Consider the following 20,697-nt stretch of genomic DNA (forward strand, 5'->3'; position numbering starts at 1 on the left):
AAAATGTCCCCATTCGTGAAAACCAAAATGCAAGTTTCATGTAGCTGCAAGAGCAATTTCATCCCAAGTTAGTGCCTGATTCTTAATTTCTGGGCAAAAATTTAGATGTTTCCATTATCATGAAAGTGCCTAATGACATCTCAACAAATGACATTGTTCGCAAAAGCTCTGAAAACATTTACTGCAAAGCAGGAGCAGTGTGTTCCAAGTTATCTTGTTCCATGCTATGTAGGAGGAAGACACTTCTGTTTGGAGCAAGTGTGCCTATATATTGTCAATTAGGATCAACTCCTGTTTAGACAACCCCCCAGGAAAACCATTCTGGCATGCATGCTTGCAAATACAGCCTTTATTTGTTGTATGCATGAGTAAGGGCCATGGATATAATTTTGTAAATATTAAAGGCTTGCATATGCCTGTATTGCCTGTAGGCAATTGCTCAAATGCTCTGGATCTCACTTACAATGTTTTTTTTCCTCAGGTAGGGCAGACTGTGGCCTCACATGCAAAATCTGTCAGGTGATCTTGACTAATATATGGAATTATAGATGGGTGAGGTAGTGGTACACACAAAATTGTTTTCTGGTGTTAAGCTATTAAGTTGCAGAAAGTGGGTCAGTATTTCAAAGCTTGTTGAATCAAGGTGTCCCCCTATCACCCTTTCTTGTTTGCCTATCTTCTCCCCCTTCTCCTCTTGAACTGGTTAGGGTTTGTCAGTCAGCTAATTCTCTTGAACAGCTATTGAGAAAAACTTCTAGTGAGGAAAATGTGTTTGATGCCAAGTTAGGTGTTTTCCAGTCATCATACAGACTAGCTGACATAGAGTGATTAACATTACTTAAAGGGAAAACACCAAGGACTTTGGGTGAGAAGCCTACTTCTCAATGCCAAGGGATAAAGAATTTACCACTTCACTTGAGTATTGGTTCCAGTGTATAATTGTATTCACTGGTACATTTTATTCCTTTTTATTCCATTTGACTTGGCTTCTGATAAGTACTTCTGAGCACAGAAGCATTTTTTGAATTCCTGCCTGAACCTTTGATTAGCACACTGCAATATAGACTCAATAACTTTACCTGAGGCTTCTATATTTGTAATTTAAACTATGTACAGTGTCAATTTATTGAGCTACTTCTCCTCCGTAGAGTTTGATTTTTAGCAGATTTGCAGAGTTGAGGGAGCATTGACAAAGAGAACAGCATACACTACCAAAGAGAAAATCTGAATTTTTTTTGTGTTTGTTATTCCAAATAAATAAGCCTGGACATAATTCAGTATGGACATAATTGGCATAGATTGCAGAAGAAATTCACACATTCATGTGGAAATTCAGGTTTGTTAAGGATTATATGGTCATGTTTTTTTCACTTAATGATTTTGTATCCTCTTAGGAATTTTGGATCCACTTAAATGAGTGGAAATAATTCAGATCATGAAATACCTATGAGTTTTATAAATATAGACAAAAAGGTATACAGAGAGACCCTTTTTCTGAGTGAGCCAAAATATTCTAGTGGGAACCTGTGTCTTTTGACATGACAGAGGAATTGAAATACTTATAAGCCCACCAACTGCAGGAAAGCCTGAAAAAGAAATAAATGCTCATTTCTGGGGCTCTTAACTACTGGCTTGTTTGTGAAATGTCAGACCAGTCCTGATATGCTCCTATGCAACATGTGGACAAAGAATTTTGTAGAAGGGGTTTTTTCCTCCTGTGTCAGATGAACTCCATCCATTTAGACCTTACACCGCTGACTGAAAGCTGGATTGAGCTGTCTGCCTTTGTACGATAAACTCTTTCTCTAGTTTTGTTTGTGCAGGTTATTTTGTGACATAAGACCAGATGAACATTAACAGAACCTGGAATGTATTTTAATTGTAAAGCTCCATCAGACATATTGATAATTGCATATTTTATAATTAAAACTGTGAATGCTTTTCTTTCTAAGCATAGTGACAGCTGTTAAAGCACATCTGGAAATATGCTTTAAGCAAAAATATTTTAGCACAGAGAATTTCACAATCTGTGGGCTATTTATCAGCATTTCTGTACAGAATACTAATCTGATTTATCGGTATTTTTAATATAAAAGTCTTGCCGTTTTTTTTAAATGATATTTACAAATCTGGCTTTGAATTCACATCGTAGATTGGCAATTCCAGTGTACTTCAAAGCTAAATGCTGCACAACAAAGCATTGCTTTGCTACTATTTTTAGGTAGAAGCCTATATAAGTCTTGTCTGATACCCTCATAAATTTCCTTCATTGATTTCAGCCAAATATTTTCTCTTTTTATGATTTTAAATATAAATTATTTTTTTATACTGGAATTTCATTGAGAAGAAAATTTTTCATACTCCTGCTCCGTGCTTCTTGAGGCTCATGTCATGTGCTATTACCCTTGTACCATCTACAATTATTATAGCATTACACATGACTCTTTGCTGTCAGTGAGAGTGTTTACAAGATAGGACCCTGGTCACTTGGAAATGAACAGCAATGTTTCTGTTTTTTATAGAAGCCCAAGCATTGTTGTTTCTGCACTTTCCTCAGAACTGTCATATGAACATTACAAAACCAAATTTTCTGATATGATTCATTAAAATGGAACAAGAAAGCATAAAACTTCAAACAACTTTAAAACTTCTAACTGCTAATTTATTGCTGTTGTTGCTTATTTTTTTTTTTGTTTGGAAAAAAAAATACTAAACATAAAGATGCAGAAACTTAAAACCTCATGGTATTACTTTAATCAGGATCTTGCATTCTGACCCAAGCATCTCAACCAACTTGCTTTCAGGATGATGAGGGAGATTTTGCAGAGAGCATTTGTCAATAGATGCCTAAGTGAGAAATCAGTTTCCTTTATTTGGAGTAGGAGGCAACTTTTTAATGATAGATTACACTGTGCTGGAGCAGCTTCACACCTGAATTTTAAATCATAAGTGCTATCCTTGTTGTGCAGTTGGAGGCAAAATGCAGTTACGCAACCAAGTGAGAAGCTACAGCTGCAAAAACGAATTAGATTAAAAAAAAAATCTACAGCAGTGATACTATAAAATAATATGGAACACATTAGTGGTAATGTGGGAAAATTAATTCCAAATTATTGACAGTTTAATTGACCTACGGGAAGTATTTTAATTGACTTAATATGCTGTGCTGTTCTTCAGTTTTTTAAATTTTCCACTGAGCAGAAAACAAGTTTTTCCAATTATGGGGTTTAAAGCTGTAACAAATGGTTGCTGTGGGTTCCCTGGTTGTGAGATGCCAGCACTGGATGTGGGACTTTTCTGCCCAACACCTGCAAAGCCCATCGTGTGAGCAGAGCGTGGGTGCCACTGCTCCACTCTCATCATAAGCTTGCTGTCACAGAGGCTCTTTGCAAATGATACTTACTCAGTGATTTGACCCCCAGGCTCCGACTGCATGAAGAAAAGGTCATTAAGGATCGGCGACACCACCTCAAAACGTACCCGAACTGCTTCGTCGCCAAAGAGCTGATTGACTGGCTGATGGACCACAAAGAGGCCTCCGACAGGGAGACAGCCATTAAACTGGTACAGAAATTACTGGATCACAGCATTATCCACCATGGTAAGTGCAGTATCACCTGCTAAAAACTTCTAAGCTAAATTTATTGACTGCTGTGAGACAAAGGGAAATCCCACTCCTGTTCTTCAGCCAAGTGTAGGACAGGTAGGATTCTTTCTCTGCCAGATATGGAGCGTCTCTTGAACTGTGCTGCTATGCAAGGTCACCTGTGTCCTGAAGGAGATGAGAGCCTGAACAGGTGTGGAGTGATGTTCCCCATGGCAGGGGGCAAACTTGCTGCTTCCCTGTCTCCAGAGCAGCCTCAGCTGGATCGTGTTCCCCCTTGCCCTGCAGACCTCATTTCCCTGCTCCTAAGAGCATAGTTCTCCATCTGAAAAACCCATCTGAAAAAATCAGCCAGAAAAAAAAAAAAAAAAAAAAAAAAAAAAAAAAAAAAAAAATCTCATTTTTCTCACATGGATTAATTCCCTGGCCCTGGCCCTCACAGCAGCTGCACAAACATTAGTGCTGGTACAGCTGCAAGAAAGTTAGTGGTCTGGCTGTGCCCTGATTAATTTTCTCCTAAACTTGTTGTCTATTTGAGATCTGTTCCTTTCAGCTTCTTGAATAACAATTCATGCTGATGAAAAGACTTCCAATTCACTGGTAGCATTTAGTTGCCTTTTGGGGCACAAAGAGGCTGGAAAGCACACGAGCAAAGAAGATCCAAGGCCTCAATTTCAAGCCTTTAGTATTACCCATTTCACAATGGCAAATGCATCATTTGTTTCTTTTTAAAGAGAAAACTGAGTGATTATGGACAGACGAATGTTGACTTTATGCAGAGGTCATTGTATGTGCAGCAATGCTGCTGCTGTCTGCAGTACATTAACAACACCTTAATTAAAGTCAGAAATGCACATATTGAATGAGTGCCACCTCTACAGCTTCTGCTTGGCTATTAAATGAAAATTCTGGGTTGTTATGGAAACTGGGACTCAAGGTAGATAGTTAAAGAATAAAGTAATTATAGGGTATTCAAATCTGTCTACTTAATCCTCTATTGAGAAAATGTCAGTGAAGAGTTGCGTGCATGCCTGAGTGACTTAATTTAATTGAGCAATAGATATTTTATTGCTGAATGCTTGTTGAAAGCTCTAACAGCCTTCAAGCATTTTCTACCCTACCATCTAATTGAAAACTGTAGAAGAAATTTTATATATATGTGTGAAGATATTAGAAATGGAACAGGTGTTCCTTGAAAATGTTCATGTATTGCACTCTAATAAAATACTTCGTGAAGTGAGCTTGGGCAGGTGAATTCAGAGAGGTTCTATCAGGTTCTGCAGGATGCTTAGAACATTCTTTCAAGTGCCGTGTCAAAAGGGACACCAGTTCCTGTTTCTGTGGTGCAGAAGTTCCCCCATGTATGTGGGTTGACAGCTGCGTTAGGAGCACCTTTGCTTGGGATAGCTTTCCCATCAGTTTATGCCCTTGATGGGGTTCTCTGCTGCATTTTCAAGGGCCCATGATCAGCTGCTGTTCTACAAACCTAATCTGGCATTTCTCGGTGTTCTCATGTTGTACCTACCATTTGCTAGCTGGCATGGCAGAGCAATTGAGACAGTTTTAAAAAGGCAGAAGGCTTTGGTTTTAACTGTTTCTTTAGGAACTCTCAGGTTTCCTACAGCACTGCTAACCAGTATGAATAACTTTAAGAAGTTTGGCAAACCTTAAATTATTGGGCATTCTACTCTGTGGCCTTTTAAACAAACAAGACAACAGACTGTTTTCATCAAAAGGTTTTGGGGTATGTAGTGGATGGATGCTTTGTTGCTCTTTATGTTTGCAGTAATACTTACAAAACTGATGGACACTTCTCTCCCTCACCAGGAAATTTGGTTACCTCTAAATGTTTTCTCCAGCCTTTCATTAGAACGGAACAAAACTGTGTGCTGAGAAATACAGGGGTTAGACCCTACACATGCTTGCTTTGAAGCTCAGCAGTGGTACCTGCTAAATTGGTCCTCAGCTACTTAACATGTGTGTGAATTTTTTTTTTTGTTTAATTATTTTATGTTTCAGTCTGTGATGAGCATAAAGAATTCAAGGATGTCAAACTGTTCTACCGCTTCAGAAAAGATGACGGGACGTTTCCACTGGACAATGAGGTGAAGGTGTTCATGAGAGGACAAAGACTGTATGAAAAGTATGTTGCATTCAGTATTCCTAAAATGTTGACAACAGTGCCATGTGAGGCAAATAATACTTGTTAATCTATTTCTGAATCGTCAGAGGCTTTCAGTTCATACAGGAATGGATCTGGGCAATTCCATTACTTCAGTTGGGAGTCCTTCTCTCTCCTATTTTTCTTTTGCTTTTCTACCATATTCACTTGAGGCATTTTGTTTAAAATCTGATGCCCCAGATTGTAAACACATCCTATATGAGAATTCAATGTGAATTTAAGCCCTTGAAATCTATTCTGTAAAAATAATTACATATTTGTCAAAATAATTCAAATAATTAAAGAATTATTTTATATGTAAAAGCATAATTATAATTCCTAAAACATTATTGAACAAGCAGCCACATATCTGTGGAGACTCCGTATCTACAGCTTCATAGGGAGGCACAATTTTAAATCATCAGTGAGATGAATCTTCCGTGTTCCAGCCTGCAAAGTTTCAACATCAGAAAAGTTATGTTAAAAGCAATTTCAAAAAAATCACCAAACCAACCAAGAGCATCTGATTATCTGACTTAAACAGATTATTATGCTGAGATACTAAATATCCCACTGGATTACTTCCATCAAGTAACTAGGTATCTTAACAATACTTCCTAATATTAAATTAAAGACATTTTTATTCAGGATGTAGAGATTTTGACATGGTACTTTTAAGCAGAGAGAAGAATATGCATGTTGGCATATGCTACAAATTAATGCAAAAGTTGTGATGTGTTGTTTACCAAAAAGCTTGAAGTATTGCTCTAGACTGAATACCACCTACTCTCCTGCTCGTTTGGAGCAGAGGCGTGCAGCAGCCAGGAGAGATGCTGTGTTTTCTCAATGACGGAAATTTGTTTCCTTCTGAGAAGAAAGCACTCAGGAAACTCACAAGTTTAAAAGCTGATAATAAATATTATTTTCAAGGTTAGCTGGCTCTGAAGATCAGTTTGGTGAAAGAGCAGTGAACCCAAAATATAAACAAATACTTGTAAATGCCACTCCTCTTGTTACACCCATCATATAAAATTCCCCAAGACACAGTGGCTGTGACTATTTAAAGTAAAAATATAATAAAATGTATAAGACATAAGAAAATGCATCACTGGAGAAAATCCTCCATTCTATGCACTGGCACAGGTGAAATGAATCAGCTACCTTCAAACTCTTCTGTGCCTTACTAAGCACAGCATTTGCTCTTTAGACTTAGTAAACATGCAGTGTCTACAAGCCCGACCCATACTCTGAAAAGCAGATTAGAGTGTCTACAGTGCTTTTTTTAGTCTATATTTCTATTTCAATTATCCATAAGAAAAATAATTTTTGTTGGCAAGGCTGATGTCAGTCTTCTGCATGAAAGGAGCCATAGAAGAAAGAACTCTGCTCTAATAGTGTCTGCTTCCATCACCATTTCTCTGAATGGAGAACTATCCCCAAACCAATGTGATCCACTTTGTCTAACTCTGTAGTAGCAGAAAAACATTCACAACTGTAGAGAGTGCTCCTATCTTGGCAAAGGGGTTAATGCCAAAAGCAGCACCTGTATCTGAATATAACTGCATCTTTGAGAGGTGCTTGCTCCTAGGCAACGTATTTGAAGGGTTCAGAAACTTTTAAAAACAGCCCTGAGTGCTAAATATAGTATAAATTAAAAATACCTGTCATTTCAAAACCAGTATGTGACAGTCAAAGGTAGTCAAAATTCTCCATGAATCATCGGAAGTATTTTATATTCTTGGGAGATAAGAAGGCATACCTGGGCTATCTGGGCTTCACTTTGTTTATTTTAGCAAACCTCCTGTGCAGAGATTTCAGACTTTGTTAGTTTCCTTGCCTATTCACCTTTATTAGCAACACCTTCACAATTTCTTTGGATAACCTTTAAACTCAAAATCTAATGCTGAAAGTCAGGAAGAGCTCTGCAGTGAAATGTGTGATTGTGTAATATATCAGTTGTATCAGTTTGCTAATAGTCTTGAGAAAGAAAATATTAATTCAGTGCTATTAAAATAATTACTAAATGGCAGCAACCAGAGAAAAGTATTCATGCACAAACATTAAATCATTTACCAGCACATTCAACTTGTTTATCAAAATGCCTATGGGCCTGGTTGCAACAGAAATGCAGCTATGCCAAAGGAAATCTATCCAAATCCAACACATTTTGAAAATCTGTGACTAATTTTGTGGAGTTTGCTGATCTTCACTAGGCTTTGCTAATTTAAGATAGACATTATAATTATTTCCTGCTCTTTTCCATTCTCTGATTGGGGCTGGAGTACCACTAGGTTCAGAAGCCAGGGTAGTTTGTGCTTGCCAAAATTGCAGACATTACCCAGCACCAGTCCATGCAGATCTGTACCCTCAGTGGATAAAATGAACAAAATGCTTTAGGAGGATCAACAGGTTGTTGCATGGATGTCTTAGGCAGGTTACTTACATTCAGACAGCTGTTTTGGGTAAATGCCTTGTTCTCTGCCCTGGGACATGCGAACATCAGGGCTGTCCCTCTGCTGAGGAGCTCCCTTTCCCGTCTCTCTTCTGCATGACCACAAAGCTCCTCATAACCTGAACTCTCCTTTCTTATGTATTACCCCCTTCACCCACTGTGGGCATCTTTGGTGGCTGTACCTGTGGGATTAGAAGATTTAAAATCAGTCTCTGATTGTATTCTCCCTTCATTTGCACTGAAAGTCATGAATCAGTTCAGATTCCCAGCACATTGTTGGAAACTTTGGTAATCCTTTCTGTGAACGTACTTTGAGGTTGAGGTTTATAACTAGAGATGAAAACCACTGGATTTCCTACAGTCTTGCCTGAAATTGTTGAATAGTTTATAAGATCTAAGGTTGGTATCAGCTTTCAAGCTCTACAGGACTGCCCAGATAAGTTGAATGAGATAAACATGTTTCCTGTTCAACAAAACTCTCCATGCAAATCTTTTATAAATCCAGCACAGACCTTTTGTAGCTTTAAAAAAAAATCAAATTGTTGCAGGCACCTTATTTTTATAATGTTTGCTATTCTCAGTAGGGTTTGGTCAGACACACAAGATTGTTGTTTCTGGTGCAGTCATGCATAGGAGCTATAAGTCATTTCATGATGCTGACATCAACTGAGATTTTTGAGCCAGATTTCACAGTGAAAGAAGTGCAGATTTATGGTTTTAATTTCAGGAAATCTTTCAGATAATTTTGAGACTGCATTCTTGGAATCACTTTCAGTTTAACTCATCAGTGGTTGAGTTGCTTTTATCCTCTGGTGCAGTTATTTTGATAAAAACAAGCTTAAAGATTTCTTTTGAAAAGGAGTTTGAATTTCAGTGTTTGGATAAATACACTCCTTTAATGCAGGACAACACCAGTTTTAGCAAATAATACGTTTTGGCATTAACAGCCTCATGTTTTTTTGGAACAAGGAGAAAATGGAAGAGTAAAAGGAAGTTTCCAGTTCTGTCTAACGAAAGACCAGGTTTTTGATTGATGTAAATTGGTACAGTTTTGTTGACAGCCATGGAGTTACAGTGATTTACTTCAGTGAGTGACGCAAGTCCATGGATTGCTGTGTCTGGGCTTCTTAAACTGGCAATTTGTCGTGTCTGTTTGTTCACAAGTCCAAATCCTTTGCAGTGCTATTCTGGGCTTATGCAGAAGGGTGTGAAATGTCAAACTGAGTGTTTTTCCACTTGATATTTTTCCAGATTTCTTTTGTGTTTCTGTAAAAATCTAACCATTAGCACTGCCTTTTCAAGGACCTTTCTATCTGCAATTTCAATGAGGCGGTCAACTAATTATAGACTCATCAATGAACAATTAATGCAATCTTAAGGTTTTTTTATTTGGTGCCTGCAGAGCCTGGGTAACCAGTTCTGGGTAGCCATGCAGCAGATGGTAGAAAAGACACAAGCTTTGGGTTTGCATTTTTTTTTCTGGGGGGGAGTGGAAAGCCTGGTGAATGAGACACATTTAAAGATAGTCCCTTGGAGCATAGTAGGTCTGTATTAGAGGTGGTGAGTGTGGGACAAAATGCTGTGGGACAAGATGCTTGTAAATGAAAATATTAAAAAATAATGAAGTCTGGAAGAATTCTGGGGTCAATGCATTGTCCTCAGCTAATTTGGCTTTCTCAGTTCTTACTCAGCTCAGAGGTGCTGGCAATGACACACCATCTAAACAAGCAGTTTGTTGTGCTACCACCGACACACAGCTGTGGCTGAGCAGCCTTGGCCTGGTTTGATGATCTGCTACCTGGTGGTCAGATCCAGTAGGTTCAGGCCTCAGGTTAGTGCTCATCAAAGTCAAGAGGAGAGTCTTTTAGGTGAAATAACAGAGCTTGGACTATGTCAAACCTCTTCACTGTGATTTCAAATAAAATTTTCTCTCTGCATTCCTATGGCACAGATTTTTTTGCTGCTTCCCAAAGGAGATGAAGTTATATTCCATAATCTCTGGACATACTATCAGTTCAAGAAGCAGATAGCTCATGTATGGATTTACTTGAATTTCAGTTCCTTTATCAAAAGGGCAAAGATTCAGCACTTCCAGAATATGACTGCTGTAGTTCAGATGTGCCCTTATTTCCAAATAGTTGGTGAAGGGAGGAGACCTGTTACTCTTACTTGGAAAAAACATTTCTTGAACTATTTCTCAGAAAGTCTTACCACTAGTCCTATTATTAGCCTTTAATAAATAATATAGTTATGAAAATTAGGTTAATAAGGATGCTATAGTGCTCAGTTTCCTCCCAAAAAGTGGATTTCTGTATTGCAAAGAAATGATTCTCATTTCTTCTTTAAAACTGCCTTTTGCATCATCAAAATATTGAGGCTTTTTTTTTTTTTTTAAGACTATGTCATTTGCATAGGTATCTTGAATAGAGAAGAGTTTTATTAGTATCCTTCAGCTACTCACATGCCAGTTGCTAGGAGATTTTGGGACATCTCATGGTGTTCCTCTAGCTGGTGTTACAGAGAGCCAGCTGAGGCACAGAGAACTGTGAGCCTCAGATGTTAAAATGTGCTCAGGTTCATGTGCAACTCGCTGGCTGCATCTGCATCATCAGATGTTGGATGCACAATATTTATCTGCCTCCAAACCACAGAACTACCTTTTTTCCTCCTCTTGAATTTTTCTGCAGCTGTTTTAGAGCTTATGGAAAGAATTTTCAAAGTCATCTATATGACTTTGGGGCATAGTCCTGCTAACAGTAAATATTAATTAGGAAGCTTTGAACACATGAGTCACATTCTGATGCTTTTAGGCTAATTTTTTTCAAAGTTGATTATACAGTAACTTTTAGAGAATGTTAAACACTAAATAGGGGAAATGCAAAACCTAAAAATCTAATTTTCTTTTAGGGTAAAAAAGAAGAAAGCATTAACTTCACACAGGGATATAAAGCCTAAATTTGTTTACTACGCAGTTTTCATCCACTTCCTAAGTAGATTGATAGCTTGAGGAAAGATTTAGTAAGTCAATGAAAGCTTCATATGCACTTGCTTGATATAATGAGATTTGCCAGAATAGATCTGTAACTGCTTTTCTGAAGAACCATTTTCCCTACCAATTTCCCCCCCCCCTCCACGCCAGGCTGATGAGTTCTGAAAATACCCTTCTGCAAGCCAGGGAAGAGGAAGGAGTCAAGTATGAGCGGACCTTTGTGGCGTCGGAGTTCATTGACTGGCTGATCCAGGAGGGAGAGGCCGCGACACGGAGCGAAGCGGAGCAGCTCGGCCGCAGGCTTTTGGAGCATGGCATTATACAGCACGGTGAGAAACCTACTGCCCAGCAGTAAAAGCTGCACTTACTGTAGCACTTTCTTCAGCTTAAGTCATGTGGAGGGGCCCTTGTCTTCCTGATCACAGTATGTTTAGGTTCTAAATTATTTCAGACAGGAGTCTTAAGTAATTTTATTTAGTAGAAGGGTGGCTTTTTCAAAAGTGCATTGTATTAGCTCTGAAAATGCTTCGTCAAATGCAGAGTCTGGCTGGAATTTGCAACTTACAACAACTTAACAACTTCAGGATGTGGACGAAAGTCAGTATTCCTATACTTGTAGTAATTAACTTGTAGAGCTTGATATCTGCAATGTGTGTGATTGAGGTAAATAGATTTTTAAGGATCAAATAGGGATTAGAACCTTAAATTAGCTAAATTCTGTATGCAAGATAAAAATTTCAGGGTCTATGTATCTCCCTACTTGTAGGCAGAACAGAGCATAGTCTGATGCCAGAAAAGCAGCTTTTCCACTTGGGCATGTAACAGAGTTGTTCTAGTATGTTTGGGCAAGAAGGAGGATGTCACTTTTGGTTGAAGTGTTATTGTATTTGTCCTTGTGGTATAACTTTGAGGTCAGAATCAAATATTTCTTCATGGTCCAGTATAATGTGTCTGGCAAATACACCTTCATCAAGAAGCTCCTTCTGTTAAGGGTGGAGGAGACAGAGTTTTCTCTCTCTACTGCCCTGAGGGTGAAGAAATTAACACCCCTGGCCCCATTTTACATGTTGTCATTATCTGTTCTCAGTGCATGTTGCCCTTCTGTGACCAGGCATTTCCCACCATTGAAGTGGCAGTGCCTCTGGGAGCAATGAAGGGGTGCCAGGAGATGACAACAGAATGGCAGAAGTTGTTACCTACATTACTTAGTGCACAATGGGAAAATAATCATATCCTGGTGGTCCAAGTGTTGTTGCATCAAACCTAATTCTGACAGAGAACAAAGAGATGATATCAGCAGGCTGTTAGTACACAAGGTGCTAGATTGATTAGGTTGCTTGTTACTTCACAAGAAAACCTAGTTTTAGTGAATAGAGAAAAGTGGGCATGTAAGTGATCTGCACAGTTCTGTCATGGTTCTAATCATGTTCACATTAACTTGCAATTACTAGGAGCTACTTCTGAATGTTTACAGTGATCAGCTTCCAATTCTATAATTACTCCTGTACTTCCTATGATTTATAGAGTGCCAACTGCTCAGAGCTTGATGGACAGGAAAGGTATGCCACCCTCCTCTTTACAGCAGCAATGATTTCATTCCTATTTTTACTTGAACATTTTCTGTGTATTACATATGTGGTAAACTTTCCTTACTATCCTGGGATCCCAAACCAGGACACTTACAAAAAAAAAAAAAAATCTAAAAAAATGTAAGTGATATTTATGCTGATACAGATGTTTTTTGCAGAGAAAAAAAAGTCAGGAGTTAACATTTGGTGCAAAGCTGGTTTTCTTAGATACTGAGATCTTTGCAGAGCTAAGAAAGTCAGGATGTGGCTTTTCTTGCAGATCAACCATTGTTTCATTAACTAAGGCAAATGCTCAGCAGGACACATTTGCAGGGAAATAATTTTGCCCCTGTCCAGCCAGGTTTCAGGGGTCATTCCTGAGTGACACTGGCTCTGCTCCTCTATGCATAGGCCTGGCCATTTTGCAGGTTTATCCCCTGCCCATGGTTTTCTTGTAGTCAAGAGTATATGCAAAGTGCACTCTAGGAAAGAGATTTGAAATTCATGAAGTAAAGACAGGGTTCTGGGAATTAGTTGATTGCTGAGGAAGTGGTCTTCTCACTTGTCCCTACCAGGTCATTGCTGCAAGGTACTGTCCTCTTCCTCACCCTGTTTTTAATAAAACAAACATAACTGAGTGGGCATTTCACAAGGACTTGATGGGAATGCTGGGAGTAAAGTAAAACTCCCATGGTGTCCTGGAGATTTGTCTTCTATGAGTGAACATGCTTTCTCCTTTGTGAAAGGAAATTTCATTCATTTTCATCACTGCAACAATTTGTCTAGATAGTGTCAGGAATATTGATGAAAGTACTGGCAGAATTAACATGGAGCTGGTTTGGGGTTCATCTTAGCAACTGGATATGACCTGTGCACATTGAAGGGTCTTGTAACTCTGGCTTCCTCTGAGAAGGGAGCTCAAAATGAGAACTACTGGTACAGAATTAGGGATATAAATTGGAAAACAGCAGGAAAGGTATTTTCTCCCCAACAACCTCCCACCCATCTTACAGAGTTCTTGATCCAATTAAAAAACAAAAGAAAGCTATTTTTCTGTGTCTTAGTACCATAAATTCATTTCACCATACTGTGCTTCCATTGTTTTGTCTCTCATCAGCAATACCAAAATGTTACTGGACACTAATTGGCATCCTTGTTGGCAGAACCAGCAGAGACTCTTGACTGAACAGCAGTGGCGAATAAAACATTTCATGTCCTAAAGGCAATCTTTTTCTAGTATGGTTTGATATCCACAATATGGAATAAAATAAAACCTGCTGTATTATTTTTATGAAGTATTTCTTAACCCACCTAATGTGATGGGAAGTAATAGAAATAGTTGCATCAAGTTGCCAATCTCAGTGGTAATTTTCCAGCCACGACTGAATTATGCAATGTCTTTTTACTAATACTGACTTTCATTTCAATTACTCAGAGAAGCTGTATTCTGCAACTGAGGCACTGTATTCAAAATGGCTTCCTGACACATTTTTCTTCACTTTAATTGGTCAGACGCAAACCAGGTTTCACACAGGAAACAAACACCAATGCTAATTTTAAAAAGGAAAACAGTGGTTTAAGAGGAATTGTATAAATGCTGCAAAAGCATCAAATTCTCAGTTTTAAAATAATCTTCCTGATCTCTTTGGACATATGTAACCATACACATTTCCCCTGCCATGCATGAAAATAATGAAATGTACTTAAGTGCTGAATTGCTTCCTGCCAAAATCTCACTGGCCTACACAAATCACTGAGATTCGCTCCACTGGTTGAAGCGTGGTGCTAATAATGCAGTTGTGGGTTTGATCCCCATATGGGCCATTCACATACGAGTTGGACTTAATGATTCTTGTGGGTCCCTTCTAACTCAGAATATTCTGTGATTCTGTGAAATCATAATCCACAAAACACCATTACCACCATTTTCACAAATAGAACGCAGATTTCCTTTGCTGTGTACTGGTACCCCATGTAATATGGAATAAAGCCCCCATAAGTAGCAGGGAATTGTGCATTTTTAATTTCTTGAAGGCTAATGCTGGTGTTGGGATTGTAGTTGCCAGTAGTTACTTGGCATTTGTGAACACTGATGGCCTTCATCCAGAATATAGAAATAAAGTCTGTAGGAAGATTTATAAGTTTGGTGATGCACAAAAAATAAAGGCAGGGACAAAAGGTGCGCAGAACACATTTCTCAGCGGTAGAAAAGCCCATAAGAGCTTGATAACGTTAATAGATAAAACTTTCCTCCAGGACACTGGATCTTTCATAGTTCTTCTTCATATGGGCATGGTGGGACAGATTAGCTACTGTGGTCAAAAATCACATGCAGCAGGAGAAGAAGTTGTTCTCTGCCAGCTGCCAGCTCCCAGGTAGATCAGGCCAATGCAAGGATGGTCTGGGGGGCAGGCAGAGGACAGTGTGATCATCCACACATAGTCACAGCCCATTCTCAGTCTGGAAAACGGAGATATTGAGATGTCCAAGGACAAAAGAAGGTATTCACAGAGCTCTTTATGGAGTTGTTTTTGGCTCATACTTGCTTATAGCCCTTTCTGAAGAGCTTACCCTGCCCCTGCAGCCACAACAATAGAGCACTGATGACATGACAGGCAGAATCTTCTTGTCCTCCTCCAAAGATTCATTTGGTATGAAAGCTTGAGGGATGGAGAAACATCTGCCTGCCTTGCAGAAACTTTTAAAGTCTGGGATCTCCAGTGATAAATAAGTTAAATTTAAATCTGGTTAATACTGTTAAGAGAAACCAGTGCTGTCTTAGGATAGCACCTACAACTTGCAAGATGAATATTTGCATTTCTTCCATGGCAGCAACCAAACCATAGCTTACTTATGAATACTTTTCAATATATTGTGGGATGCAAACACACAGGGATTGCCTTGTACCTCAGATGGTACCGTGGGTGCTGACAGTTGAGCCTGCGAGAAATGGGGGCCTGGGCAGCCGAACTCATCTCATGCCACATCACGTTCTGTCTGTTTTGTTGTTGTGGTTTCCCAAGCTGCTGCTGACCTTCATGTCCATGTGCTTGGTGTGATTTCTTCCCTGACATGCCCCCAGCATCTTCCCTGAGCAGTGACCACAGCACAGTTCAGCATGAAGCATTTTGCAATGGCTATCCATTCTGTTCCAGGGGATTGGGATGTGGATTCCCAGACTCAGACCAGCAGCAGAATAGGTGGGGTGAGGCTTTGCTTTCCTGAATGATTGAGGGGTGTAAGAGTCTCTTTCAGAGATGACAGCTTAGCAGCTGTCTTCTTTGGAATATATGGTCTACCTGGACTTCAGTAAAGTCTTTGATACTGTTTCCTGTGATGTTCTTCAGAATCTGTATTCCCATGCTGTGGATGGGTGCACTCTTCACAGGGCCAAAACTTGGCTGGATGGCCAGGCCTGGAGTATCCCCCAGGGCTCAGTATTGGGGACAGGACTCATTACTGGGGCCAGCCCTCTTAATTATCTTTATTAAGGAGATCTTTATCAAGGGATCAAAGGCAGCAGAGGTTACTTTGTGGATGACACAAAGTTGGTTGGGAGTATTGATGGGAAGGTAGGAGAGCTCTACAGAGGGATCTGGACAGTCTGGAGTGATGGGTCAAGGCCAGTGGTGTGAGGTTCAGCAAGGCCAGGTGATGGGTCCTGCACTCGGGTCACAACAACCCCATGCAGGGAACCCCATCCAACACTCCAGGCTTGGAGATGATTGCTGAAAGGTACCCATTGGAAAAGGAACTGGGCTGGTTAACAGCAGCTGAACATGAGCCAGCATTGAGCCCAGGTGGCCAAGAAGGCCAATGGCATCCTGGCTTGTATCCTCAACAGTGTGGCCAGCAGGACCAGGGCAGGAATTGTCCCCCTGTACTCAGCACTGGTGAGGCTGCACCTCAATGCTGTGTCCAGTTCTGAGCCCCTCACTACAAGAAGGACATTGAGGGGCTGGAGCACATCCAGAGAAGGGCAGCAGAGCTGGGGAAGGGTCTGGAGCACAAGTCTGATGAGGAACAGCTGAGGGAGTTGGGCATGTTTAGCCTGCAGAAAAGGAGGCTCAGGGGAGACCTCATCACTCTCTACAATTGCCTGACAGAAAGCTGTAGCCAGGTGGGGGTCAGGCTCTTCTGCCCGGTAACAAATGACAGGGCAAGAGAAAAAGGCCTCAAGTTGCACCAGGGCAAGTTTAGGTTGGGTATTAGGAAAACTTTCTTCACTGAAAGGGTTGTCTTGAATTGGAACTGCCCAGGTAAGTGATGGAGTTACCATCCCTAGAAGAATTTAAGATGTGTAGATGTGACACTTAAGGACATGGGTTAGTGGTGAACTTGGCAGTGTCAGGTTAATTATTGAGGTTCATGACCTTAGAGGTCTTTTCCAACCTAAATGATTATATGATTTTGTCAGTGCTAGGATTTTTTGATGGTAATAAATATGTGATAAGATATCTTAGACATGACATCAGTATCTTTGGCCTCCACCCTCCTTTAAAGTACCTTTCAATTTTAAAAAGTTTTATTGACAGAATTGCACTTGATCAGACCTGGTGTGTTCAAGGTAAACACGTGTTCTGCTGGCTTAGTACAGAAGCAGGTGCTTATCTCTTTTCAAGAGTTAATCTTTTGTCTGTGAACTCCACTGTGCAAATTACTTTCCAAGACAAAAACCAACACTTTGTAGTGACTTTGTGAGAACAGTAAATGTTGACACGTGCTATGTCCCTGTCTCTGCAGGAAAGTCTTATATCTATATTTAATTGTCCCTATTCTTTCAAGGACTCTGTACCTTTATACAGCAGAGTTTTCTTTCTGAAGATGATCAGTGCATTTAGTTTTAAGCATCAAGACACATGATGAAATTGAAAGTTTGTTATAATTGTGGAAGTGGATTAAATATCTAACAAAGTATTATTTCTCTTGCTGTTGTTGAAAAGCTTTCCTTCTCTTCTAAAATTGCTGTGAATAATGAAGTATGTGCTGCTATATTTGCCTTAGGTGTCCACTGCTTATGATTAGCTGATTATGATTCACTTACAAAGTGAAAACTTGCCATCTATGTGAAATATGCTCTTCTTTAATTCAAGATTTCTCTTTGGAGCCCCTTTCTTGGAAATACCAACTGCAGATAGAATTTTACAAGTGTCATTGAAGCATACCATAAATCCTTGACTTAATTGATCATAGGCTTTCTTCTCCAAAATCAACACATATATTTCTAGTTGGTCTAAAACCTGTATCACATCAGCCCTTGTATATATCCAAGCTTTCATTATGTTAAAAATTTTAAAACATCACATTTTTATAGATGATGCCTGGATTTATCTCAGTAAAAACACACGGCTTCAGTTAGTCTATGATGTCCTGCAACACAACTTTGTTTTTTTAAGTCCTGTTGCCGCCATGCTAATGCCAGGCAGAAGCACTCAGTTGATTGTGTGGCAGTCCCCATGTGTAGGGACAGTAACCTCACCCACAGTAATTCAGCTGCTTATGCTAGATCTGGAGACTTTGCCTATTTTTTATAATTTTGCCCTGGCAAGAAGTCAAAGAATAAGAACTTCATATGTAATTGTAAAAACCCCCAGCTCCTTAGTATGTCAGTTTCTCATTGTGCTCTTCTTGCAGTTGTCTTTGTCTACAGCAGAAATGGATTTGGTTTTTGAAAGAGCCACATGCATTATGTAAATAACATATGAAAAATTCTTTTCATATTAACTACTGAATTTTATTTTTCTGACAGAGAATGGGTTTCAGTTTTTAACAGCTGCAATAATAAAAAAAAAAAAAAAAAAAAAAAAAAAAAAAAAAAAAAAGAGATACCCAGATGGGCCTTTTCATCTTCTGCTTCCCTTGCCACAGACTGTACTTTCCATACTTTATTTGGAAGCAAAGAAAAGCAGTTGGCTATGTTCTGTAAACTTACTAAATTAAAGATGATAAATCCTCATATACAAACCAAAAAGACTGCTGAAATGTGTGTGATTCCACACTGGCTTTTCATATTAGAGTAAGTAATGTGTATTTGAAAATATACTGCAAATAGATGGCAAACTGGCTGGAAAGACAAAATGTATATAGGAACACAAATCTGCATTCCTATTTTAAGGCAGCAGAAATAACATATTAATGCACTGATCAGAACATACCACCTTAATAAGAACAGGATACTCTGAATTTCAGTTCCCAAGGAACTTTTGGACAGTTTACTGTAATCCTGATGCTCTAAAGACAGTATAAAAGTTGTCTAGACTTTTTTTGGACTACATGAATATACTACAGTTCATTGAAACAGCTCAGAAAGCCTTCCCTAGCTATAGCTCAGAGAGCTGTAGTTATAGCACAGCTTTTATTTTTTTTTCCTTGGACCTACTTACAGTCACAGGACCTATTTATTTCTGGACATGCTTACTGACTTCACCCTTAGTAGGATGAGCTGGAACAGCTCTCTGGGTTTTGTATTGCAGGGCCAGAAGCTGCCTTGCAGTTTTATACAAGAGGATCAATGGAAACAAGAGCAGTTCAAACTTAGATCCATTGTCTGTTCAAAGTGAATTCCTTGTAATCCAAATAAGAAAAAAATACAATTTAGTACAGCTGCACTGCTGAGAGTTTAATGTGATAGTTGAATACATGCACAGGTGGGCTTATCTACAGTCTGTGTAGCATATAAACATTCATAAAAGGTGGAAATGCAAGTGTTGTGTTTATGCAGTGCAGGGAATCCAAGACCCAAGATCCAGGGCCCTGTGCTCACTGAACATCTGTAGTCTCTCTCCCTGGATTTGTGGGAGATCCAAGCAGGTGGAATTCATCAATGTGTAAAAGGAAACTAATCTGAATAGGTGCCATGATTAAAATGCATTTGCAGTGCCAGATTAGCAGAAAAACAGGAAGGCTTTGAGAGGAGTGGGAAAAGCATTGTCCAGTGCTGAATAAAGTGCCAGTTCCTCTGCTCCAGCCACACGTGTGTCAGTGCAGGGCAGAGTGGAGAGGGGCAGCACAGGAGTGGCTGGGTGCTGTGGCAGAGGTGGGCACTGGGGGCTGGGGGCTGGCTGAGCCCTGCGCGGCCGCTCTGTGCAGCTCTCAGCAGCCGTCGGTTTTTGCCAAGCCCACGGACTCACCACTGCTTTGTGAAAGCCAAAGTGGACACACACTTCCACTGTTTGTCTGGCAAGGGACCAAAACTATGCTAGCCAAACGCCTGAGGCACAGAGGAGGCTGGCTCAGCAAGCTGTGTGCTATCCATAGAGAGAGGCATTTTTTTAAAGAACTCGTATTTTGTTTCCTTCCCTTTTAAACACTGCTTCTGCTTTGGAGAGGGGAGGGAGAAAGCAAAATGACATGGAGTGGGAGCCAGATCCTTCCTTGGGCACACTTTGGGTGCAGGTGGAAGCAGCTCCAGCTGTGCTCTCCTCCAGATAGCCCCCCCAGCCCCTGCCAGCCCCTGCAGCCTGTCGGTGTGTGTCTCATCATCCTGCATTTGTTCTTGGCATGATGTTGCTTTTTTGGGGTAATATCCTGCCACTCTAGAGGTCAAAACTGATATGGTCATCTGTGACTGGCTGTATGAAGGCACAGACTATTGCAGCCAGTAATAGTGAAGGTCTAGAATGATCTTCAACTTCAAACTGCATTTCACATCATTTTAATAGAGGAAACTACCTCATTAAAAAGATAAAGTGTACTTGTGAATATACTGTGGCTGCTGCCCTGTGCAAAGACTTGGAAATATGTTGCGCACTGTTGGAAAGAGTTCAGTGCTGCTTTTGTCTTTAAGTGGAGAAAGATATGACATATCCACAGTGAAAAATCCATACACTCTGCTCATGTTTTATAGCCTCTTCCTCTTAACCCTAGCACAGGCACACTCTCACACAAACAAGCACACACTTCAATGTGTCCTCTGCTCTCTTG

General features: G+C 39.8%; 1 protein-coding gene across 1 annotated transcript in view; it reads left to right on the forward strand.

Annotated features, from left to right (window-relative positions):
* The window catches only part of DEPTOR (DEP domain containing MTOR interacting protein), a 77,876-nt gene that overhangs the window by 21,353 nt on the left and 35,826 nt on the right, over positions 1–20,697 (forward strand). Inside the window, exons 3-5 of the mRNA XM_053965507.1 lie at positions 3,423–3,601; positions 5,624–5,747; positions 11,357–11,535. Coding sequence (XP_053821482.1) covers positions 3,423–3,601; positions 5,624–5,747; positions 11,357–11,535 — 482 coding nt within the window. The remainder of the gene's footprint in view (positions 1–3,422; positions 3,602–5,623; positions 5,748–11,356; positions 11,536–20,697) is intronic.

The sequence above is a fragment of the Vidua chalybeata genome, chromosome 1, assembly GCF_026979565.1.
Source record: "Vidua chalybeata isolate OUT-0048 chromosome 1, bVidCha1 merged haplotype, whole genome shotgun sequence".
Classification (NCBI taxonomy): Eukaryota; Metazoa; Chordata; class Aves; order Passeriformes; family Viduidae; genus Vidua; species Vidua chalybeata.